Source organism: Ambystoma mexicanum, chromosome 8 (genome assembly GCF_040938575.1).
Source record: "Ambystoma mexicanum isolate Mex_15411 chromosome 8, UKY_AmexF1_1, whole genome shotgun sequence".
NCBI classification, from domain to species: Eukaryota; Metazoa; Chordata; class Amphibia; order Caudata; family Ambystomatidae; genus Ambystoma; species Ambystoma mexicanum.
In genome coordinates, this window is record NC_090929.1 from 434,189,455 (window position 1) to 434,215,738 (window position 26,284).

General features: G+C 44.8%; 1 protein-coding gene across 1 annotated transcript in view; it reads right to left on the bottom strand.

The window, feature by feature from the left end:
* The window catches only part of PGD (phosphogluconate dehydrogenase), an 84,749-nt gene extending 58,922 nt beyond the window's left edge, over positions 1–25,827 (bottom strand). Inside the window, exons 1-4 of the mRNA XM_069609969.1 lie at positions 25,398–25,827; positions 22,780–22,855; positions 21,168–21,347; positions 2,001–2,066 (exon numbers count right to left, since the gene is read on the bottom strand). Of these exons, the coding sequence (XP_069466070.1) occupies positions 2,001–2,066; positions 21,168–21,347; positions 22,780–22,855; positions 25,398–25,405 (330 nt within the window). The 5' untranslated portion in view covers positions 25,406–25,827. The remainder of the gene's footprint in view (positions 1–2,000; positions 2,067–21,167; positions 21,348–22,779; positions 22,856–25,397) is intronic.
* Positions 25,828–26,284: the final 457 nt, after the last annotated feature.

Consider the following 26,284-nt stretch of genomic DNA (forward strand, 5'->3'; position numbering starts at 1 on the left):
CCTACTAGTGACAATCAATCTGCCTTCTTCCCACCGAAAAAAAAATGTTTTTTTAAACTAAAATGAAAGCTATTCCCCACGTAAAAGAAAGCACATAGCCCCCTAGCAGTCTGAGCAGAATTTGACATCCTCAACAAGAGACCCCACACTACTATTGGCTTTAAATGGCAGTGCACACAATGGATCCCAAACTTCCTGCCAGACTGTTCATATGTCAAACTGGGCAATTTCTTTTCAGCCGCTACCCTTGTGCCGTGCAGCATCCAACAGGATCCACTCTCCCCCTGGCTAAACCAACGCCCAGATCTACAAAAAGGATTTCCAGATCTTACTAATCTCTGCTGGAACCTTGGGATCCCCTCCCCTAGTTCTCTCTATAGACAATAACTTCTGACTCAACCTTACCCAAACTGAAATCAACTGATTTGGTCCAACCCAGCCCGCTTTACTTTCAATTTGCCCAATTCTGTAGGCTCTTCTCCCAAACCCTGTAGACAGAAATCTAGGACTTCAGTTTGACAGCAACCCTTTCTTCTTCAAACCAACCAGAAAGTACAAAAAAAACGAATTTCCAGCATTCACATCATGAAGAGAAAGTTCCCTTACCTGAGAACACCACAGCACAATCATACTCTCGGATTTGGACTAATGCAACACTGCCTACTTGTGATTAACAAAAAGAATCCATCCAACAGCTACATCTTCCCCAGAAAAAGGCTGCCAGACACACTTTCACCCTTAATTCCCAGCCCCTCTCTTCACCAGCCTAGAAATATCTGAAATGGTTACTTTCGGAACACAGCGTTATCTAAAAAATCTCTACACCATCCACAAGAGCCTTGCCAACAAAGACTGCTTTGCAACCAGTATCAAGCGCCACATCCCGGCCAGCAACTTAGGAGTGTATGGCATGTTCTGGGACAGCAAACCCAAGTTCCGTAGAAAGTGACACAGGAAGCAAGAGGGAGTCGCACTTTGGCAGGCCTTAGCGCAAAACAATGGCACAATCTGAGCAGGAAAAATAAATGCCTTTTTTCCCATTAATTCTGCCATAACCCCAAGCCCACCTGCACAAATGTGCCTTCAAATAACCCGGTTTCCACTTGTACCGCCTCCTTTCCATTCCACTACATCTGTAAACACATGTATTGCTGCAATATAGCTCGATATTACTGAACCCCCCCCCCCATGTCTCTTCCAATAATGTGACTTAGCCCTGCGACCCAAACTCAACTGTGCGCTTACCCAGCACTTTCACTGCAATCTGGCGCTTTACAAAGCTTCACATTAAATACAACGTTAGACATGCTACCCATGCTCCGAGTGACCGAGGGCAGAACAGGGGGCTCCCTGATGGCCCGAGCAGGGTCTCAGAGTAGAAAGGTATAGAAAAATTATCCCATGGGTATTAAGGGGAAATTAAGAACCCAAACAAAATATGTAAAATTGAGCAACACGTCGACTATGCAATGAACCTCTGGAGAATGACGTTAGTCCTGGAAAGTCGAAGAAAAGGTCGGAAAGGTCAGTGGGAAAGAGTGCTATGGTCACAGTACTCTCCCCGCTGGAACTTCCAGACAAGCCATGCTTGATACGTTACAACTGAGGCGTGAAACAGTGCTCCATTACTTTTGGGTCGAAATGTCCAGAATCTACATTCGGTGTCTAACTGGCGAAAAATTAAACCTCGACCCCAGGGGTCTTAAGATAATAGTCTACAGGTAGTAGCCATTAGATATCAGAATGGACTCTGCGGGGGGCGGGGGGAGGGGGTGAAAGGGCAATACAGAATGTAGCAGCACCAATGGGCAAATGAACTAGAAGCCCAAAACACGCGGTTAGATAAATCACACACTGCTATGCTCAGAGGCCAAAATGGCCATCTCAAATAGAGTACACCGACTAAGCAACAAGACAGCACAAAACATGATATGCAAACATACTGCCAAAGTAAGCTCCATCGAACTCAATGCCACCCTGGCACCCCTTCACACACTTACTGTACTGTCGCGATACTCCGAATTCCCTCCATCAATGATGATGTCTCCAGGCTCCAGCAACGGGATCTGTCAGAAGACACAGAACACGTGGTTAATGCTAGGTTTGCGTAACAGTGGCAACATCTCCATCCATCCCGGCCTCCATCTGCTCCCCATTCACAGAACAAGGTTCGACGTTTAAAGAAACAGCGCTGGAATGTATATTTTGGCATTTCATATAGACCCAGAATGCTGCCCTCAGGTAGGTGCAAGGGCCTTTCTGAAACTGCCGAGGTGCACAAAGACGAGGAATTCTGAAAATACAGACATGTCCCTGACAATCGGAGTGAAAAGTGTGAGCATGGCAGCAAGCCAAGGGCATGTGTCCAGGATGTAAGCAAGCAGTAAGCACAGGGCATGCACTAAAGGAAGCAAGCTCGAGAATGCATCAAGTGTGGTAGCAGGACAGCAAGGGGAGGGTGTGCAAAAGGCATCGTGGGTTTTTGGAGGACAACTAGACGAGGGCATGAACCACAGGGGTGCGTCAACCATGCAAGCCTAGTGAGCCAATGGCATGACAAATCCAGGAAACGGAGATAGGCCTGTGGCAAAAAAGAAGAGTGACCATTGTGCAGCAAAGGTGCAAGCAAAGCAGTAAGTCGATGTCCTGCATATGCATCAATGGTGTAAGCAGGGCGGCGAGCTGAGGCTATGCAAAGCACAGCAAGTGTAAGCAGAGAGAGTGTATCATGCATCAAAGGCCACTAGGGGAATGCAGCAATGATGCAAGCAGGCAGACATTGGGAGGCATGTCCCATGAATGGTTTAAGCAGAGCAGCAAGTCAACAGAAGGCATCGTGCATCAAGAATGTAAGGCGACAGGACACAGAGGGTGTACCTCGAAATTCAAGGATGCAAGAGGGCTGAGAACTGAGGGCAGACTCCAAGTACATATGCTTTGACCTGCGGATGTGTAGCAAAGATGTCATGATAACTTGTTATTTATGTAGCGTTTTGGCCAAAGAGCTTTACATAGAACATTTACATACAATTATCACCCAACTGAAGTCACCAGTAGTCATTTATCGATGTCGGGAAGATAAAAGGCCCAGTTGGCCGTGCCGGGATTCGAGCCTGCAGATCACACACACACACCCACCCACTGAGCTATGTTACCACTGAGCTATCTTATTGGTGGATGTAAGTAGGTGGCATGCTCTGGGCTTGCATCATACATCAAATGTGTAAACTGGGCAGCAAGCCTGGGACATGCTTCAAGGGTATAAGTAGGGTGGCCAATTGAAGACGTGCACCAAGAGTGTAAGTAATTGACGAGCCAAGACCTTACAAGAGTTGAAGGCATGCATCAAAAAGTAATCGGGCCAGCGAGCTCAGTCTGTTCATCTGGGGGTCAAGGCAGGTAATAGGAATCCAGCAGAAAGCGATTAGATAGGATTATGACGCAAGGGCATGTATATGATAGAAAGCAGGTGGTGGACTGGTGACATGCTCCAGGGTATAAGCAAGGTGGAGTATGCACAGTGCTTAGGCAGTATGCAATCTGAGGGCACGCATTGGTATCCTGGATCAAGGGGTTAAGCAAGCAGTGTGTTGAGAGTGCATCAAGGCGGTGATTAGGGACTGGGGGCGGTTCCTCAGGTACACTCCAAATTAACAAGGTTATACCTGGAATAGTGCCAGGCATGCATGGCCTTCAATTGGACCCCTCCCTATAGTTTACCTGGCAACCACTGCAACCCCCAATGTACAGAAGAGCCATATAGCATCAATTGGCAACATGGTCATTTTGCGCTCATCACTCACCAGAAATATCCGTAAGGAACAGATTGTCATTTATTGCTGTGCACAGCATCTATGGCCTTCAAGAGCACCAGAGGGTGCAACTATGCCCCCAAATGTTGCAGCTTGCATTTCCTAGGACTGCCTTTTACACTTACTTAACCAGTTCCTGGTTTTAAAAATGCTCACAGGCTGTGTGTAGTTCTTCTCGCGATGCCAGTGTCTGTGCCATCAAGTCTCCGGGGCTTCATCGGATCAATTCCGCTACCCCAAAGACCGACATTTTGGCAGTGCCCCCAGGTTCATCACTTCAGAATCTTTATGTAATATTTGGTTTAAGCCTGTTTGACTTACACCTACAAATCATACCCACCTTCATCAGTTCAAGCACAATGACAGGAAAGGGCGAACTAAAAATTATATATATATATATATATCTATTTTAATCACAAGACCTCCGTATGCAGCAACATAGGCCAGAATATCTCTCTCTCTCACACCAAAAAAAGAGTGTTAAAGCATGTCTCCCCACAGCAAAGGGGCTCTGCAAATAGTTGATAAGTCGATTATCCTCTGGTAACAAGTCTTTGTCCTGCAGAACCAAAATATCCCTTGGTGGGGGCCAAACCTTATGGTTGAGCTCAAACAGCCCCCTCACTGCCCACCCTGGAGGAAGGCAGATGGCGGAAGTCTTGACTGCCATCTGATAATTGTCTGATCTTATAAGCCGATTCGTTCTTGTGCAGCAATTCTCCATAGAGCCATTTGCTAGAAATACAGGAGGTGGCCTTGAAGGATAAGAGGTCACCCATCACCTGTCTCCTAATAGAAGGGTAGGATTTGATAAAAATAAGTGTAGAAATATTTTGTCATTTGAATAGGACGATATGCTATATGCATAGTTTTAAAATATTGTGTTTAAAGGGGCAGCCATCATGTGGTGGTCTCAGCTGACAGGACAATTGCTGAATTAGTACATAGTTTAAACCTGTGCTTGTGCCCACCATTTACAGTGTCCCCTGCTATGGTACAGAGGACACTGAATTTGAGGCAGTATTGTATATGACCAGCAGCCTCACCAATGCTACCAAATTAGGAGGGGCCGGAGGAGCACTGCTAACTTTTGTAACTTCTGGCTATAGGGGCTCCTGCCATGTTTAGGGATGGATTTTGCTAATTGGAGGCCACCTTACTGATCCATAGAGGAAGGTCTCAATTTGAGCTTAAAAAGGTCATTCCTTGGCAGTCAGCTTTCATGGAGGCATCACAGACCGCTCTACGAATGGATCTGAGCAATGCATCCAGGGGCCAACACACCCTTGCTCCACTTAATAGCACTGTGAACAACGCCAATACGCCACACAAAGGCAAAGTAAGTGCAGATTTCTAGCAAAAACAAAAGGAGTTTACTTTAGCAAAAAGGGGTGGTGGGGGATGACTACAATCGTGTGCATTCCCACATCAAAATTCCCTGATCCTCAATGCTACATTGTAGGAGAAAACCGTCTGTTCTTCATGACCCCATTGTTTTGCTACTATTTCTGTGAATTTGTGTACCTCGTCAGAGTCAATGGTCTGACAATCTGGTCCCTAGCCATGACTGTTCACTGGTCTTAAAAAAATAAAATATATAATAATAATTAGCAGTGACCACTGAACCCGTTGAGCCATCCTACTGGCTATAGTATACCGGTTAATGCCACATGCACCATTTCATGGTGAGGGTTCATTTGCAGGACACCCCATGTAAATGACACGTTTCAGCAGCCGGGCATGGTCCTTTTCTTTCAAAGCAGTCTCTTTAACCACGGAGCAGGAAGACACCAACAGATTCCCCGCCACCACACAACGGTAGAATTGCCCATTTTTGTTTAACCCGAAAGTTGCACCCAGCATTTGTGACACGGCAGCACACGACCACCATGATGTTTTGCAAGTGTGTGATTTTATACTGCAAACTGTTCTCACTTGAGAAGGGCCCGACTGAGGAAAGGGAGGGTTCATTCAAAAACTACATGCACTGAACCAGTAGGAACACTTGGTCCAGTGCGATCAAACGAATAGCTCCTACGGCCTAGGTCTTGTCAATTGGCACATGAAAATTGGGCAGAAAGAAAATATTTGTATAGGTCTGATTTTGTCCATTTAGGTTTTCATGAGCGGCTTCAATCCACCAGGCACCTACTAATTTACACAGAGCTCCCCCACCAGAGGATCAAACATCCTCTGAAGATGTACCCAGATATACTCCAGACGAGATCACCTGCAAAACGCTTAATCCTGTAATCAAGCGTTTGGCAGCACGCTTTCCTCTGCCACCACAATACGACAGCCAGCATAATACCAGCAGAATCGTGCATGGGTACCCAGAGCTCCCACTATCGTCCTATAACACAACTCTTACAGGCTGCACTAACAGCACCAAGACAGAACCGGCCCATGACTCAAGATCTCAAAACCCTCACTGTGTTCCCAGTTTATTCCTCCACTAGTGAACACCAAGCCACACCAGGCCCCTGAAGAAGGTCCGAGCAACAAACGTGAAGGATTGAAACATGTCAGGGACTTTTGTTCAACAAATGAGCATGATCGTTCTCAAAGGATTTTGTAATGATTTACTTGGATGTGACACCATCTCATACAAGATTAGCATCAGATTTTGTGAATGCAATGTATACATTTCTTTGTGTCGTTATCCCGCATTCTGAAAAGGGGCACGCTCCACATTACATCAGTGGGTGAAGAATTTAGTGCAGGCATACAATGATATTGTCCAAAAACGGGAGGGAGATCCTCCTACTTTACTTGTTAGTGCAGCGCCACAAAGTAATTTCAAATGGTAGTTGTAGTTGTGTTTTAGTGAATTTCAATATTTATTGGTTTAAGAAGTGGGCTGCCCTTTGTGAGACACGTGTTTCGGCAAATTAAAGCCTTTTTCAATCAGGGCCAGTTGCAAATAGAATTGTCTTGGTTTTGGTAGAGTTATGCACGCACAAATATACGGGTTTAAATCCCACCAGGCAAAGAACCGCTATCTGTCTCCTCGCGTCGGACTGATGATATTGTACAACACCATATTGTGCTTTGTGAAGAGGTAAAAAAATAAAAAAAACATAAAATGACAAGATCAGCCAAACAAATAATAAAATTAGGTTGTCTCCGTTTTTGAAGTGTCATGATTGACAAGAGACAAGCCGTAGGAGCTACTAGTACACAGGACCAGATAAGGTGTCCCCAATTGGCTCCGTGTATACGCAAGGCTGGCCCCTTTTTAAGGGATGACATGGTATTTTAACTGGACTTGGAGCCAACATTCGACCAATCAGACAGCAAGCACACTACACCATTCCCACCAGTCTTAAAGACACTATTAGAGGAGTTGCGAGAAGTCTGGAGGTGGCTGATGGGAACTAAGAAGGAATTCTCATTCTATTCCAGTGTGCATTGAGTTTACATACATATTGATTATTTCACAGGGACAGATTGGAGAGTTTGTGGGAGCCTTGTATGAGGCTAGGACACTTTCTGATCACTCTCCTTTGACAAGAAGTAACCAACCTGCCCCGATACCCACATGGAGCCTGCCAGTAGAGACCTTGCAGGATGGGCCTTTCCGGGATAACATGGCACAACAAATAGAGTATTTCAATATCAACGAGGGGAGTGTCCGTTGTAGAGGGAATTTATGGGACCCTTTTAAAAAGGTAGTGATACGGGGGGCTGCTCTTCCAAAGGCTGGGAGGGGGAATGGAATCCAGCGGGAGCTAGAGCGGAAGCTAGCGGAATCAGAAATGAAACAAGTGGAGAGTACCTGCCCAAAGAGGATAATGTGGAGGGGACACTTATTAGATTTAGACAAGAATGCCAGGATTATTGGGAATGATTAGGTAGATTGAGCTATGAAAAATACACAGAAACTACATGGAAAAGGGGATAAACTAGGGTAAGGGGCAGATAGCTAGGATGGAAAATAGAGGACGGGGAATTACAGAGGTCACAGAAAGAAATTAATGAAGTTTTACAGAGATTTTACCATGACTTGTAAAGGGAGGTGGGGGGCAGGGCAGGGCACAAGAGATTGAGGAAACACTGTTGGAGATAAGTTCACCCATCCCGAGTAGAGAGCAGACGGAAGCACTAAGCACCCCAACAGTAGAGGAGCTGAGGTCAGGAATCTGCGCATCGCCTATGGGCAAGACGTGGGGTGGGGAGGATGGCCTTTCGGGCCAAGCTTTATAAGGAATTTGTGGATGAAGTGGCCCCGAGACTGCTAATGACCTTGGAGGAGGCAAATGAGGCGGGAAGAATCTGTGACCATCCCAATACTCAAGCCAGGGAAAAGCAGGGGGGTATTGCGAATCGTGTCACCAGATATCTTTGATTAATCAAGATAGCAAGATTGTCACAATGGCCTTTGCAGAGAGACTAAAGAGGGTACTCGGGGCACTGATCAGACCAGGCGGGATATGTCCTGGGAAGAGCAACGTGCGAGAACCTGAGGAGCTACGTGCAGTAATAGACAGGATGCAGAAGTGGTCAGAGGTGTGCGCAGTGGTGGCAATGGACACAGTTAAAACACTCCGACTGTATATGGGAGTGGTTGTACACCTTCGTAAGAAGCTTTGGGGTAGGAGAAGGGTTTATGAGGTGGGCCTGGATGCTTTATTCCACGTCGGTAGCTAGGGTGCCCGACATATGTATCAGGACGGTTCTCTATACGACGAAACCGGAATGCCCACTGTCCCCTATGCTTTATGATTTGGCCCTGTTTTTGAGGAAGGAGTTCTGGGACACAGGGCTCCTGGTGGATGGAGTACATCACGTGGTTTCTTTGCATGCAGACAACATGCTATTATATATGCACAGAACAGAAGACAAACTATAGGTGCAAGAAAACTTTGTGGCACTGTCTGGAATAATGATCAATAGGACAAAGTCCTGCACATTTCTATTAGCAGGATGGGTTGAGGAATCAAGACTTCTAAACTTGGGGCTGCAGTGGACAGTACAGACATTTAGATACCTAGGTGATAAACATATCACAACATATATATGGCTCATCAGGAAAATACACTTCGGGCTAAAACCGGGTTAGAGCGTTCAATAAAGTTCTTGGAGAAGCTACCACTCTCGGTGATGGGTAGAATTGCGCTACTGAAAATGATTGCTCTCTCCCATTTGTTATACCATTTCCCGAATATTCTGTATCTCATGCCGAAATTCTTCAGGCGATTACAGACAGTAATAGGGGGCTTCATATGGGGATCTGGCAGGTGCAGGGTGGCTCTGGACATTATGAAGACGGAGGGGTACGGCTCCCACACTTCGAATTATATTATTTAGCAGGGCAACTGCAGCGCGTGGCGGAGGGGCTGGTGGATATGGAGACATTGGAGCACACCCTCCTGAGGGCGGGGACGGCTCCCCATTTACTGAAGGAGGTGCTGTGGTTGGGAAAGGACAGAATCCGGGACCCCAACCCCACCAGTTAGGCAGGAAGATCTGGACCAGAACTAAAGCGCTATTAAAATTAGGAGAGCCCTACTCTTCCGAGATACCCCTAGCAGCAATTTATGGAGGAGACACAGAACCTAGCGCTGATCAGGTCACAATGGGAAGACAAAGGGCTAGCGCTAGTGACAGTTGGAGATCTGCTTCCCCTGGGAGTTTCAAGAGATTGAAGAGATGTTTGAGGTGCAGAGGGGACAGTTTCTGACATGCTGCAGAATAGTACATGAGCACAGAGTAGGCGGCAGGGCTTCCCGATCCTTCGGGAGGAAGATAGCGTATTTGGGTTGCTCTATGACATTATAGAGGGGGGACATGGTGTGTATAGATTGTGCTAGGGCTGTAAAGTGAAGCGCAAAGTAGTTGGATATAGATAAGGAGCTCAAAGAACCAGAGTGGTCTGGGGTGCTGTTATACACAAAAAAGGTCTCAATGAATGTTGGGCTGAAGCTGATCCAGCTCCATGTGCCTCATAGGGGCCTATATGACCCCACTTCTTATCTCACAATTCCTGGGTTCAACGATGGAGTGCCCCAGCTGTGGCAAGGGCAGGGCAGACATGATGCATGATGGTAAGATATGCGGCGTTGGTCTATAGCCGAAGTTGCAGTGTGGTATGAGGCTATGCAGATTGGAAAGTTCGGAGAATATGGCAACCTGGAACACCTTGGTGCACTGGTTAGCTCGCCGGTTGATAAACCCCCTTAACTCTTGGATAGGAGTGGCATGATGGAGGAGGGGGTGGGATATGGGGGAGATGGCTGGCAGGAATGGAAGGCGGGACGTGCAGGGCCTGAGAGAGAGGAGGATGGGAGGTGCCCCTGGTGGAACTGCTGTGGACTACAAGCCGTAGGTTGCTAGTTTGTTTTGGATAATTTTGGGGATGGGGTATATAAACATGTGTTGATACGGCATATTGACTGTAACAATGTAATTTGATGGCATATTGACTGTAACATTGTAGTGTGATGGAACAAATGTAAAACGAATAAAAAGATTTTAAAATAAATAAAAAAAGAGCTGGCCTGAGTCATGCAGCCTGTATATGTAGAATGTGCAAACCTCCCAATATGGTGGAATACGCTGGAACATTTATTGCTTCAAATGCTATAGATTACATAAAGGGAGATTTGCTTTTTTGAAAAAATGTGTACAGAACTGAATTCATTGCTTCATCAAATCAAATTTCTGGCATGGCTTGTGACGAGTGAACAGGTTTCATTGATTTTAGCTACTTTGAGATTTATTCATGCTCCATTTCCTTTCTAACATCAATTGTTTTACTTGTTTGGGATTGCTGTATATATTATGTAATTTATTGTGGAAATTGGGCAATTGTGGTTGATATCACACAAACACACTTGAGATTTTGTTTTCGTTGTTACATGGTTAATAAATAATCTTTAACAAATACAATTAATAATCAAGGCAATTATGATAGAACAAAAGAATAAACAGTCGAAGACTTTCAGCAGGAAGCAGACTCCCTGTACAATCTCTACAGGGAAGGGCCTACGGTCACAGAATCTTGTGAAGTGACTCCTAAATGAATATCCTTTCCCTGCACTGTCCAGTACAATAAGAAACTAGAAGTACTACTGGGTTTAGAAGATTTAAGATCTCAATAGACCATTTATACCTGTCCTGATGAAGGCCCGGCATGAATAAAGAGAAGACCAAGGTTGGATGCGGTCTATCTCTACCATATGGGCCGAAATGCACCGCGTCGACCCTATCTTTGCAATTCCATCCATTGCTAATCAAGCCCTCAGGAGGCAATAGGTAGCAAGCACCACCTTACAAATCTACAAAAGAACTATTTGTCCTCTTTTTTTCGAGAATTTGTTGGAAATCAAATGAGTCTGTACCCTTTGATATACTGTAACTGGTTGTTTTGTTTTTTTTAACTAAGATCTAATGTATGTATATGAAATTATGTCCAATGCGAGTATCATTTGTGACATATGTTTTTCATGTGCTTTGATATAAAAGGACACATTTGGTTTTGTGAAAAACAGGTACTCAAGATGAGTAAAGAATAAAATATGGTTTCCTGTTCAACATTTTTATAAAAAATTGTGGTCTGGTCAATAAGAAATGTATATGGTTTATAACTTCAGGGTGTGCACTTGGTTCTGATAATTGATAATCAACTAAAAGGCAAGAGTATGAGGAAGTCTGTGGTTCTCATTGTTGGATACTTCAATGCAGTCAAGAACTTTGGGGTCCATTTTCCCCTCATAGAACTTTTAAAGGGGGATGAGAGAAAACCTACCATATTTAGCATCAATTCAGTGCATTTGAATAATCATGGGGGTTAACCCTACTCCTCATCCATTCTTTTGAGACTTTGTTTTATCTACTTAGGCATTCCGATCATCTCCATCTACTCTCGCTAAAGGTTCAGACTTGAGATGCCATTGATAATTAGTTTCTTTTTACCAGTGCATTGGAGAACTTTGGTTTTTCCTGGACTGATGGTTAGGAAATGCGACTCTCAGAGAAAGGGGCAAATGCATTAACAAGATTATGCAATCCTTAGGCATGCAGTCAAAAAGCAGAAAGTCACTGATATAGGGCAAGTCAGACAACTTTAAGGTGGTTTAACTTGAGGGACGCAAAGGCTGCCCGGGACAAGAAATCTCCAACATCAGAGACGTACAGGTTGAATAGACGGGGAGCCAATATGCATCCCGGCCAAACTCCTGAAAAAGTTTAAATCTTGCTAGACAGCACTCCAGCTTGATCAAGCCTCACTTGTACATTCACGATATCGTGCAGGCAAATGATCAGGCGAAGACCAGCCGGTATTCCCCACCACTTCAGTCTAGCTCATAAGAGGCCTCCATAACAATGTAGAATGCTGCAGATAAATCTATTGGGGCAATATAGACCAAGTCGTATGTCTTATGCCATGCCAGCTTTTGTGCACACTAAGATATAACCATTTAGGCAAGTACTTAAAGGCTACTTGCCATTGTTGTAATCTGCCCACATCCTGCGCCCAGTTTTCCAGGTGCGACAGCAAGAGCGAGGCAAACATCTTGCTATCGGCATCCAGAATTGGGGCCTGTAGTTGTTGGGGGCCCGCCCTAGAATCCTTCTTAAAAATGTGAATATAGACAGTTATACAGGAATGAGGAAACAAACCCGGCTCAATCACCTGTTTTCGAAGTGTCGACAAATAGTAGACCCAATTATCGGATCATTCTTGAACAGGATGTTTGATAGTCGGGCCGGGAGATAATTTATTTATAATACCTCTAATATCAATTTAATCAACCATTATTTCCCAATTGGTATCCCATGCAGGCAATGAAACAAAAAAAACTAAAAAAAAAGAAATTAACACAACAGAGTCCCACACTGAATACATCTTCCCCAAGTGCACAACAGTCTTTTTCAGACACTGGATTTAACTGAAATTCTGGCTGGGAATTGACATTATTATTAATCATTTTCAGCAGTGGTCAGCTGCAACCCTAGAATAATTGGATAGACAATACCTTGCCTGCTCTATGCAGACAACCTAGTGCTATTTAACCACATGTTTGAAACTTTGGTTGCATGCGCCACCGAAAATGCTCTTACAATTAACATTGAGAAAACAAAGGTCATGCTGATAACAACCAAGAGGGTGAAGTGCCTGAGCTTTAACAGGACTAATGTCGTAACCAGACTAATGTCTGGCATAGAGACTCCCAGCACCCCCCCTTGTTATTTGCATATTTTAAGTAACTTTAGGTCTCACCCCAAGTTACCTGGGGAATCCAGACATGGACCTCTTGCTCACTATTCTTAGAGAGGCACAGCTCCACCCAGACCGAAACACGTGTCTGGGGTTGCTGTTGGTACTCTTGTTCAGAGGAGAATTGTCTAGCATTTCAGGCCTGGACTGTCCGAGAGCAGGACAAAGTGATAAGTTTCAGATATTTCTCCTCTGTGAAAGATTGTGAGCTTAAGACTCTGGGTAAGGCTCTCGTATTCAGGACTAATGTCTGGCAGAGAGACTCCCAGGACCCCCCTTGTTATTTGAGCGTTAACACTAGCCTGGGGGTCCTGGAATATATGGTGAGAAACACATATTTGAGCCTTGAAATTAGTGCTAGATGAAATTACTTTTACATAAAAGAGGCAAAAACAGCCAAGGCGGATGCCTGACCCACTTGGTTGAGGTATTTGCGAGAAGAAAAAAAAAAAAAAAAACATCAGGTTACTCAAATTGAGGGGATAACAACCTTCATTGGCCAAAGCTTCTGCACCATGGTTTTGTATGGATTGGATGCACTCATAATGAGTTACTTAAAATGGTTGGACAAACAGGAGAGGTATTTTTGGGGAAGGATATTAAAGCTCACCTCCTGGACATGGGTCGAATACCTCTGGCTGGGGTTGGTCCTAGTTTCCCTCAGGGATCAAATGCTGGCAAGACAGGGAGCACTATCCCAAATGCAAATTACTTACCATGGCAGGAGGAGTTTGTGATTCAAAACAAGAACACGGGGAGTCGAATTTCAACGGTTGAATACGGACCTGTACAAATATATAAACTGGCACCCTAATTTCGAACAAGGTACTAGGTTTGTCACTTTGAAAAACATTAAAAAAAATCTATTTAAGAGCAAACTTAAGCAATGGGATTGGGCAAATAACTATGCGTACCTATAAACTCTGCATACTTCTGAATGTGTCTCAAATGTCACACAGTTATTTTACAAACACAGAGGTACCTGAGACAGTGTCCCAGTCTGGCAGTACGGAACCTCATACTTTGATTACGTATAAATCAGCTACCTCTTTTAGCCCTCAACGGTACATACCTTAAAATACCCTTAATGCAGAGAGTTTTCCGCATTTGTAAACGGCTAAGCACCTATTTACTGACTATAAATTGCTGGGACAAGTTCATATGACAATCTTTGGCAAGTACATGCATAACCTAGACTCGATAAAGCTCAAGACATGCTGGGATTATTGCCTTAATTCTGAGTCCAACAGCGTCCACATAGCCCTGTGCTGGATATGCCGTGCCATCGTGAAACTATTGCCCCCCAGACAATAAGAACCATTAGTAGTCAAATATCTTTAAATGTGTTGATACTGCAAATTAATATATTAAATGCTTACACAAATGCTTAAATATGCTAACATCTGTAAATTTTACCCAACTTCCAAATTTTCTATTAATTCAATTGCGAAATTTCAATTAGATATGACAGTCTTATAGGGGATTTGTATGTCATTTTTACCAAACCACCTTTTAAACTGTAACAAGTGCGATAAATTATTGTAATATCCTTGAATTGCACCACATGGAACTCGTCGTTACAGCCACAAAGTCATTGTGAGCTGTCTGTTTTTTAAAGTTGGATTTTAGAATGTGTAGTAAACACGAGTGTAATGTATACTGAATGATTTTACATAATTGTTGTTGGAATGGAAAAGGTTCTTATAGAATCAAATGCAAATAAACACCTTCCAGAAAGTGGCCAAGTTCTTGTTGCGAAGGGCCTGTAGAATCAACTCCACATCCCTTTGTAATCTTGGCGCATGATTGCCCCATAGCCAATTTTTGTAAGATTGCTTGGCCTACAGTGAGATTTTATTGATATGCTATCCAGGCCAGTTGGGACGTATAGATTAGGTCTGAAGAATGTATACTAAAATGGTGCCTTTGGAATGAGGCCATGGTCCCGATCCCATTACAGTCATCATTCCAGGTATTGTGACCCTATAGAAGGGAAGGGAGGGTGTCCAAAGTATTACGCTGGCGAAGATCAGGATTGTAGGAGCTACGTCAAGTGGGGAGTCTTTGAAACAGGGAGGACAAGGTGGATAGATCTTCTAAAGGGTGGATCTCAGTCACGTTATGGTTGCATGGGGTATTGCCCAGAGTTTGAAACTCCTTAGGAAACAGGTGCATGCCCATTTTGCAGTAAAGAATGTGTATCCTGGGCCAGAAAACAGACTGTGTTGGATAGTTAAAGAGACTAGAAAGTGCACCAATCACATGGCTTGCATCCTTTATTAAATTAGCCAACATCAACACAGTGTCATCTCTAGAGAAGATTATTTGCAGAATCAATAGCTGTTCCCTTGTTGCAAGTGGACAAGTTATGCAAGATAACCAACCGCCTGCTCAATCCAAGTGGATGAATTTTCCTTTTGTTCAATGTCAGATACAGCTTAGCTGAGGAGAGTCAAGTGCCTCAAAGTCCACTGAAAGAGCTCTGATAATGGATCCCCAACTGCAAGGACAAATCTCTGGGGAACATGATAGCAGAAAGTGTCTTGTTCCAGGGAGAGAATAGCCAGTCACTAGCACAGGTGCATCTTCATTGGTGCAATCTTTCTGGTGCTTGTAATCACTGTTGGCCTGTGCATCTGGCAACAGCTTGCAGGGTGGAATCCTTAAGATTAGAAGCCCCAATTGCAGTGGGTCTTGAAGAGAAAGGTGCAGCCCTTCCAGCCCCTGGTGAAATTTGCCATCGCCAAAACCACACCAGCAACCCCCTGAGCAACCTTGACTGCAAGCTGCAAAAGCCACCCTCGTTCCTAGAAACCCTGCCTCTTAACCTATTATGACAGGGAGGAGGCTGAAAGAAGAAAGCCTGGTTGGAAGTTGGTAGCGAACACCCTGAACAGTGTAAAGATGGAGTTTGTGAATGCCCACACTGGAGACCCAGAGTAGCTACTGAGGAAATAAGCACAACTCATGAACAAGGCTTCAAAAGCAAAACAAAAACCTTCCAAGCCCATACCAGAAAGCCATGTTCCATGCTTTGTCCTCTGGATTTCCTCAGTACTGCATCAGACCCCTTGCCCCCAAAGGTGACGGGTCCACAACAGTGGCACCTGTGACTCACTTTAGTCCTGCACAAGCAGCCTGCTGGCACCTGCATGGCAGGAGAATCCCTACCCTGACTATGCTAGACCTGTGCTATGGCCTTTGGTCCCATTCTTCTTCGAGAGGGAAATTCACTGAGACTCTATTGTGGGAACTATTAGTAACACTTAATTTAAAGATAAGACTATTGTCACCCATTGCTACCTTTCCCCGCTTGCAATTCATAGTGATTAACCAAATACACTCAATCATTACAACTAAACCTCTGCTGGAAATTGGCTTTTTAGCTCAGCTAACCCCATCGTCCGGTAAAAGGCTACTTCAAGGATAATATCGGACAAACTTAGTCTACACGATAAGACTGGAGGAGTTAAATAAATTCTCAAGGCACATTTCAGGCTCTTGCTCTTCTGGGCCTGTTTATCACATACGTAGATGGTCTTCCTGTTCATTCAGAATTGCTCTGGTGATCAACAGTGAGAGAATACATTCAGAAATATGTGGCAGGCAGAAATGCGACAACTAGCTGTGCTAAAATACAAATGCAAGGGAATGGAAAGAATTGCAGGGCCTTACGAACAAATTTAAGGCAAGACAATCACACCCCAAATAAGACTCATGTATTGGCTCAAATGTATGTAGACAAGCATCCAAGGGTCAACATTTGAAGCTGCAAGCTAATATAGCCATTATATAGGCACAAAAATTGTATTTTAGTTGCAGCGATTATATGAATTGAACTGGATGCCAAGAATCTTTTTTTTTTTATTCTACTAATTAGATACAAAAAAGGTTCATTAAATGTTGTCCTGTGTATAGCCATCATAGATTCTTGTTGTAGCACTAGTAATAGATTTAGCTCATAAACTTGTTTGAATTCCAACTACAGTTGGTCATGAGACACCACATTTTGTGCTTCTATAGTTGTTCTCCCCTAGTGTGTGCGATTCAAGAGGGGATTTGCTCATCTACAGTTCTTGGAGTCAATATAGCCAGGCATGAAGTCACTTGCCTCTCAACTCTCACGTACACACAGAAAGCCATGAATTGCTTTCCAACCATGAATTATCCCTAGCCAAAGGTGACTGCACATTTGGAGCCTGCAGCAAGCATAGAAAAACTTATCAGTGTTCTTAAGCACACCTTGAATTAGTTGAACGATACTGGTATGAGGCTATGGTTCAATGTAGCATTAGTAAAAGATGCTGAGGTTTACAGGAATGCGCGCCAAACCCTGAGGCATCAGGCCACTGGTTACCAGACAGATGCAGGGAGGTAGTGGTATAGGGAGACAGGTAGGGGAAGCAGATATATAGCAGTGCTGCAGGTCAAGAGAGAAAACACACACACACACACACACACACACACACCCCCCACCCCCGGCCCACCCCCCCCACCCCCCCTCCCGTGGCGGTACATGGATGGTAGTATTGCAGGAAGTGCGGGAAAGGGTGGTGGGGCAGGGGCCAATGTCGGTGTGGTGTGGTGTTATGGTCGTCATAGGTTAGGTGTCCTAGGAAAACAGGAAGGTTTTGAGTTGCTTGCGGAAGACCCCATGTGAGGGTTCTGTTCCAGTGTTTGGACCTCAACTTCAGTCAATCCTTTGCCAAACCTGGGACAGACTAATTTGTGAAATTAGCCTTTTTCCCCCACAGGGAATTAGGCCAGTTGTCCAAAAACAAATAAAATGAGCTGTATCTATTTGGTGCAATATCTTCTCAGCAATTCAACTTGTTTTTATTTTCAAAAAGAACATGCAACAATTTATCAAGCTACATAATTATCCTGCATCTTAGACAGGGTTATCATTTTACTGAGCCTATGATACATTGTACCGGTACTCTGTTTGAGAATAGCAAAAGCAGATGTGAACAAGCATGTATACTTGATATGCAAGTAATTTAATATTTTATACCAGCACTCCGCGGTTTCCGAGGTGCAATCTCCACTGATAAAAAGCATTCACTGGTTACGACACGCAAGGGGTTGTATATCTTTAATTGGTGAAGATATTTTATTCTATAGATGGGGTAGGATTCCCAATAGAGATATGGACTTCATCCAAATAACTGAAAGATCAACATTTAGTAGATGGACTTCTATCAACAGAGCTATGATCCGATGCCCCTTCTTGTCCAGCAGTCTCTACCAGCCCCAGAGCACCACAGACAAACCGCACAGCATTGGGGTCTCTTAGCAAGATCTGTGAACCATCAGTTGTGGCCAAAATGAGTGAAGAGTGGCTGGATGGGGTTGATTGACTAGATGGGATATCAGCTTGCCCCCCCAAGTTCCACGAAAATGAACAATTTAGGTGGAGAGAGTAAAGGCGCCCATAAAAGTGGCTTCTTGGAATGTGGTTGGGTTAACAGATTACGGTCAGATGTTGAATGGGTTCGATTTTTGCACCATTACGATTTAGTTTGTTTGCAGGAAACATGGGCTTTGAACCCATTTGAGTTACTGGGCTTTACCAGTTTTTGCTGAACGCAACAAAAAGGGCCCAGAGGTAGACCAAAGGGAGGCATGGCAATACTAGTTCACTCAGCGCTGGATGTTTCTGTTAAATTGATACCGACAGGATCTATAGACCTTATGTGCTTTGAAGCAGATAGTGGCGACGGGAACCGTTGACATTCAACATCTACGACAAAGTCAGTGGTCCCACTAGTTTTGAAAAAATAAATAAATAAAAACACATGGGCCCTGAGACAGTTAAAAAAGATAAAGGCTCTTAGGCAAAAATAAAAGAACTGCCATAAAGCTCACAAGTTCATAATCTTGCAAATAGAAGGTGAATGCATGCTATCTGAGATCATTGATCAATCAGCTTACTATCTAGCAGGGGACTCTTCAATGTAATTCTGTGTCTGTAAAATTGTGGGCCTCGCACTTTCAGAATCTGTAAAGGTCCCCAGATCGTATCTGGCCTGATGATGATCTAGGTACGGCACATTAGGAACATGTCTGGTTCTAGCACTGCTCGCCCTAGCGGATTGTCCAATCACATGTCTAAGAGTGAGGTTACATTATGGGCTAATGTTCCATTTCTGCTATTCACCGACATCTTCACAACAAGGTGCACCCCCGCCTCATGGAAACTCGATCATTATTCCAATTTACAACAAGGGCCTTCTTTGCCTGTAAACTATAGGGCAATAGCCTTTCTTGCTGCAGATAGTAAGATCTTCGCTTCAGTTTGGAAGACTGGGTTGCGTCGTTAGGTCGACTGAGCCCCTACCTGACAGGCTTCCGAAGAGGGATGGGGACGCTATGTAACGGGTTAGTTATATGCGGCCTTCAGGAAAATGCCTGGCGTAAGGATACCCCTCCCCTGTATACAGCCTCAATAGATTTCAGCTAGGCATTTGATACAGTGAACAGTCTTATGTGGTATAAACTGAATAAATGGCGAAACCTGTCATCTCTCTATCAATCATCAGGTTCCCATATGAAAACACAGGCCTTCAGGTGAGGTTGAATAGACAGTGCCCTTTGAGGAGTTCAGTACCTTTATGGGACTGCACCATGGCCCTGTGACTATTCAACCTCTATCTTTCGGACCTGGGTGAACATCTGGCCTCTGCAGCCTTTGTCTGCCCTAGGATCGGAAGCCTGAAGGCAACATGGTTAGCGTATGCCGACAATGTGGTCTTCTGCGCCTTATAGATTCAGTGGTTGCATATGCAACTAATGAGTTGGTGATCAGTGAAACAAAATCCAATGTGATAGATTCAATAGAAATAAGTCATTCAGATACACATGGTCCATAGGGAAGACTAAATTAATCCCACTAAACAATGGGGCATATCTAGGATTCGAACTTGATGCATAATTAGGCTCTTTCAGGTTGCATTGACTAAAACCAGGACCGCTCAAATTCCCAGTCAAATGAACATCACGTTTTTTATCCTTCCATTGCTCGAGTTCTATAAACTGAAGGTAGTGTCTACCATTCTACAAAGCTTGGAAATAACCTCCTTGACTAGATCTTTTGAATGGAATTTAATATAAGGGTGGATCTGGAAGAAGGTTCTGAACCTCCCACCCTTGCCTCCTATTGCAGTCATTAGATGCAAGCTGGGTCTTGTGTCACTTAGAGGGTGGTTCTATTGGAAGGCGTTTTCTTTCCATCGCATGTTGTTACACCCTCCAGCAGCATCACTTGAGGCCATGAGCTGTGGCAAGTCGTATGCGGTTACGGAATTTAGATCCTTTGCTGATGGTATCCTAGCCAATAGTAATCAGGCTAGTGCTGTATTGTCCGCTATTGTTTTTAAAACTAAAACGTCTTATCCAAACTGATCGAGTTGCTACCATAGAGGGGTTGCAAGGCTATTCTTTACATCTGAGTTTTTCATAAATGGATAAAATGTTAAGCTTTATGCCATTGTATCTCTATAAATTTCCAAACGCATATTGGCAGTCTATGTTCTTCCGGTTCAGGCTTAATATTTTAGCAACAGCAGAAATACAATCCGTGCGCTCACCTACCAAGGACATTTCAAACGTATGTCCCCAGTGGGAACCAGAGGGTGCGATTCAGTGTGTAGCTGTACAGAATGTTAAGACTCCTATACTTGGGTTAGTTTGTGTCGAATCCTTAGTGGTTACTAACAGAGGATTTTTGGAACCGTCATTTTAGTGGGCATGAGCCTTCTTTGTCTATTGTAGTCTTAACATTTTTATCTAAATTGGATTTCATCACTTTAAAATGATATGAGAAGACACATGGTAATTGTATTCTTATTGACGTGCTTTCGCTTTTTCTGTTGGTCTTTAAGATTGTTAACTAACTTTTTATGACATTGTACTGTATGTGAAAACATTTTTGCAGAAACATTTCATATTTAAGAAAAAATATTAAAATAAAGTAGTAGTACCCAATAAACTAGGTAAATGAGGGAATTAAGGGCATTCAGTTACCGCAGCAAAAAAAATAAAAACCAAATATAAAACATGGCACCAAGCATGGCAAACATGTACTGGAGTCATGCAAGTCCCCTAACCAAGCCCACACCATTCATCCTCACCAGCTGGTTTATGAAGTCGTCGACTGCCTGGCCTGCCTTCACCAGCATCATGACTCGCCGGGGTTTCTTCAGCTTGGACACCATCTCCTGCAAGGAGTGGGCACCGACCACCTGAGTGCCCTTTGCCTCGTTGGCCAGGAAACTGTCCACTTTGGAGACAGTCCGGTTAAAGGCACAAACCTGAAAGGAAGAGAAGGAGGTCAAGGAGACTAATGCGAGACACGCACAATCTAGGGTTAGAGTGCGCAGTCAGGTAGCAAACGTGGACAGATTCTGGCAGCACCTTTAACAAAAGGACAACAAGTGAACGGAGAACACACTGCTCACAACCTTTTTGAAGAACCACCATGCTGTGCTTGGCATAGGACAAAACCATCAAAGGAGTGGGGTAAGACTCACATTTGGGTGTGCCAATTAAGGCACTGATTGAGCGAGCAGTATCTGGCTTGGCATGTGACCTCCCCAATCCTAAACTCTACCAGTCTGAAGACTAGGAGAAACGCGAAAGGTACTCCTGCATAAGCCAGCGCCACAAGCACACAGATACAGACTGCGCTACGAGGATACTATACAGAGATGACCAAGTAGCAAAGCAATTTCAGAGCGACAGAGGAAGCAGTAAGGTCGGTGGGAGGTATCGTGGAGCAAGTCAGTGAAATGCCTTACGAGCTCAGAGGGATAATGAAGAATTATTATTATTTTTTTTAAATGGTTTAAGGCTCAAAAACATGCTTGTGTGCCTAAAGAACCTGGGAGGGAGTTTTGGCAAGAACATTGGATTCTTTGCACAGAAAAACGCAGAGGGTTTCAAAGGTGGCACATGCCCAGGGCACCCAGTGTAGGACAGGCTGGCCTCTGCATATGTATTTCAAGATCAGCTCAGAAATGGCCGAGATCAAACACAGCAACTGCTTGAAGCGATGCAGCCAAAAAGCCAACCTCAAGCTCAGGGAAGGCCAACAAAAGGTTCTTAAAGGATTGTAGATGCTGGCCTAGGCAAGTGGACCAAAGACACGAGGAAGATGGGTGGGGCTCGACAGATTCTATGAAACCTTATTCTTTGGGTCGATCTGAAAAGAGGTTCTCAGCCAACCATACATTCAGGATACAGAAACATCAGTCTGAGTGTGATGGCAGGGCCAGTAGTACGTCACCAAGAGAGGGATGCTACGAAATATTGTGCTGCACGTCTGACTAGCAAGGGAAAGATCAATATTAAGCAAGCCCCTTGATTGTGTTGTGGGGGGATTATTGTTCTACTTAAAATCAAACCCAAAATACCTGGTTGGTACAGGATCAGTGGTTATGACCCCCCAAAGCAACAAAATCCATGGTGAATGAGGGTAACGTGGATGCAAACAAGCTACTGTGAAGCACTGAAGCCAAAAAACCCAAAAGGATGGGTGTCCCATTACCCTGTCATCCAATGCCAGCCTCTTCACCTACCCCCATCACAGCAACAAACCTCACATCCAGTCTTCTGCTCCTCCACCCTCCCACATAACCTGCCCCATCATCACCCACTAAATCCTTCACCTCAAGACTCATGTCTCCTACCCCATTCAGTTCCCCAATTGTGCCACACCCGCCACTCCCAAAAATGTTTACTCACCACAAAACCATGATCGTTCATATTCAGCACCAGGTTCTGACCCATGACGGCCAGTCCAATGAGGGCGATGTCTGCTCTGTAGGGGATAAGAACGGGTGGAGATGTCAGGGGAAGCATGTGTGGTAAATCATAGGAGTTTATTCCAAACAGAGAGAAGACCCAAATCAAAAACACACAATCAAAAGAGGAGGGCTATGCCATCAGGAGCCTGGGGGTTCTTTTGAAGGGGGTTGGGGGGGGGGGGGTACTTAAATAGGCAAATGCAATGGTGGGCATCAGCAATGCAGACATATTAGAGCTGAGTGCTGCAGCAAGAGTACTCAACCTTATAATGTCAGCTGAACACCCCGCGAACACATAGCATGGAAAATCTCCCCAATGTATACAGACTGGGATGCCCTGGATCCAAACATGATGGGGTGTACTGAGGGCTTCACAACCAGTAGCAACAGCAAACCTCTCTGCAGTCTGATAAGCCAAGGAACACATTTCCTCTACAAATAACAAGGTTCGTGCAAGAGACAAAAACCGTTCAGTTATTAAACTCAAATCAAAATGTTCACCTTAAAGATACTGATCTATATATATATATATATATATATATATATATACACACATACATACACACAAAAAAAAATAACTGCATCGTTTACATTTTTCTCAATTCATAGAATGAAAACTTTCGGTTACCTATATGGTAGCAGGCTAAACCTTTACTCAGTCGAAATGGGATCCCTTATCTCCTGCAGGTTCAAACGGGCCCATAGGGCAAGGGTTTTAGAGCAGACCCAAATGGCCAGTGTTCTGGGTCAAAGTGGGCCACTTTCATGACTTAGTTCATGGTGCAGGTACCCGCGTTAAAAAAAAAAAATTACCAGCTCAGTGAGCTATGCAATATTCTGCGTACCACAAATTTTGCCCAAAAACTTGCTGCAGATACCCTTAAGGGTTTTGGTCGTGAAGCGTCACAAATTGTAATTGGCTGCTGGAAACTATTTTTAAGTTCTGTTTGACTATGACTTGTGCCCTCTGTTAAGGGGCTATGCCACTCCAACCAAATGGAGTTCTGCTGATCACGCTTGGTCATAAGATTCTGGCCATCAGACAGTAACCACAGCTAAACAACCCACGATCCAACTGCCATCTTTCCAACTTCACCTGGCAGCCAAGCACCCGCCAAACGATGTGGAATGCTCAACAACAGGGAAATAAAAGCGCATACTGATGCAGTAGCAACCACCAGGCAAAGGCTAAGCTCTGGCTGAAGAACCTGAAATAAAAACAATGCATGGCTCTCGCGATATATATATATATGAGGTCGAAAACTAGCAGTTTACACAGAAGGGAACCTTACCACCCCAAGCCCTGCAACACCAGTTATGAAAACTGGCAGTCCATGGGCACATCAGCAACTGAAATCATCGGCGAAGAACAGGAGTTACACCCATCAATTCCCCAGAGGTGCACATAATTCCAAAAGCCACAAACACCCAGCCTTATCAGGCATTATCCAGTGGTCTTCAAATTGTGGCGGTGGGAAGGCTCTTATGAAAGTGATTACGGAGACTGGTTTTACACGAAAATATAAGCAGTACTTGTGCAGTGGAGGGCAGAAACATTATTTGTACTGGAGTGGGGTCTCGATATGAATGCACTACTGGAATAAATACCGCTTTCAACCCCGGACTTCCTAGAAGTCTCCCTCGCCATACTGGCCTGCACCATCAGCAACACCTGCTAGCGTTCACTACGGGGCACAACGTAAAGGAGGAAGCTTCTCCCAAGTGCATTACACGCCATACTGAAGTCCTAACTGAGGCAACGCAACACATTGCAGTTCTACAGAAAACTTGCACAAGTCCTCAACGTTGCAGAATTACCACTGTGGTCAGGGCACCACAAACCACAGGCAAACGGTCAGAAAATACACCCCGTGTGACCACGAGCAACAAGTAGACACTGCCCGGTGCAGTTCAGCCACAGACATCCAGAATCTAGCAGCCTAGGGAGAGAATGTACAGACGTGCGTTTTTGTATCACTTTTAGAAGATTTGACATTACATGTCGTGGTAATAAAGTATCAAAGCGGGGAGGGCAAACAATCAAAATGACATAGGCAGGGTACCTACCACCAGGAGGAGGGTGAAAGCACGGAAGAGGGAATCCTTCAATAATAAGGACCATGGAAGCGACTAGGGGGAGACAACCGGGGCGATAGGAGACCCAGTCATAGCCAAAGGGGAGGTAGGGTGGGGGCACTGTTAGGCCAGAGAGATACTCTTAGTGGAAGGGTGAGAGCATCGACCGGCGGGCACATGATACAACTGAAAAGAGGGGATCATCTGGAGCAAGGTGCAAGGAGAGGAAAGGTTCCCAGGTCGCGCGAGAGTAGATCATACAGTTATTTTGACTTAGCATTCGGCGAAACTCGTGATCTTGTATTTGTAACGTGGCAAGGAAAACTGCAAATGGCACAATGCTAAAAATCAAAGTCTGAATGGGGAGGAGGTGGGGGGGGTATTATTGGGTAACTTGTGGTTGCCATCAGATGAGTGAAGCCGGGGAGGGGAAGAAAGCCAAAGGTGGGGCTGGCCAGTTGGGTGATATGCAGGACTCACTGAGCCATGGTGTTAATGATGCCTGTGCTGCCGCTGGTCCCGCTCAGTGCCCCGGTTCGCAGCTCGCGTATCCTCCGGCTCCGTGGTCTGCACTGAGACAGCGCACTTCCCCACTCAGTGTGTCTAGCCTCTGACGTCTAAGCCCTGCCCCGCAGCCGCTCCTCCATTGGTCTGTGCGAGCCTCCTGTCAGTATGCAGAGCCATGATTTGGCATGGGGAGGAGGGGGAGGCTGCGTGACTTCCCTGACGCTGCAGCAGGCCCGGGCTCCCGTCACTCAGCAGGTCGCGCGGTGGCAGTCTGAAAGGCAAAGACCTCGGAGCTGGGCTGTGCCCATGGCGAAATCCTCTCAGCGTAGCTGGGTGTCACGCTGTGTGGATCATCAGGAGATCCAGAGATCAAAGGAAGGGCCTGGCCTGCTCGGCGTTCAATTGCTCTAGCCTCACGTTCACGCCGAGTCACCATGATGCACCCTTGGCATAAAGCGCTGTATAGCACTCCGGAAAATGTTAATTGCACCGAATTTTCAAGCTGTCCCTTCTTAGCTGTAATTTGGTCACCCAAGTCGTCGGTTTTTGTCCCATCTCTGGACATGTATTTTTATTTTCTTGGCGATTTGAAGTGCTAACATGTTGACTCAGTATTTGAAGTTCAAAGGAAAGACTGGGGGGAAAAGGGGAAGCCGGAAGGGAGGGAGAATACTTGCTACATTTTAATTATGCTAGGGAGAAGTGCTCAACAAGAAACTACATAAGAATGTAAGGCTGATTTGGCAATCCAAAGATTGTGTGCCTTGTACGGCGGTTTTGGCACACCACAGTGATTTCAGAAGAACATATTTAAGCAATAAACCCAGGGGTGGGCGTGCATATCTTTCAACTCACGCTTT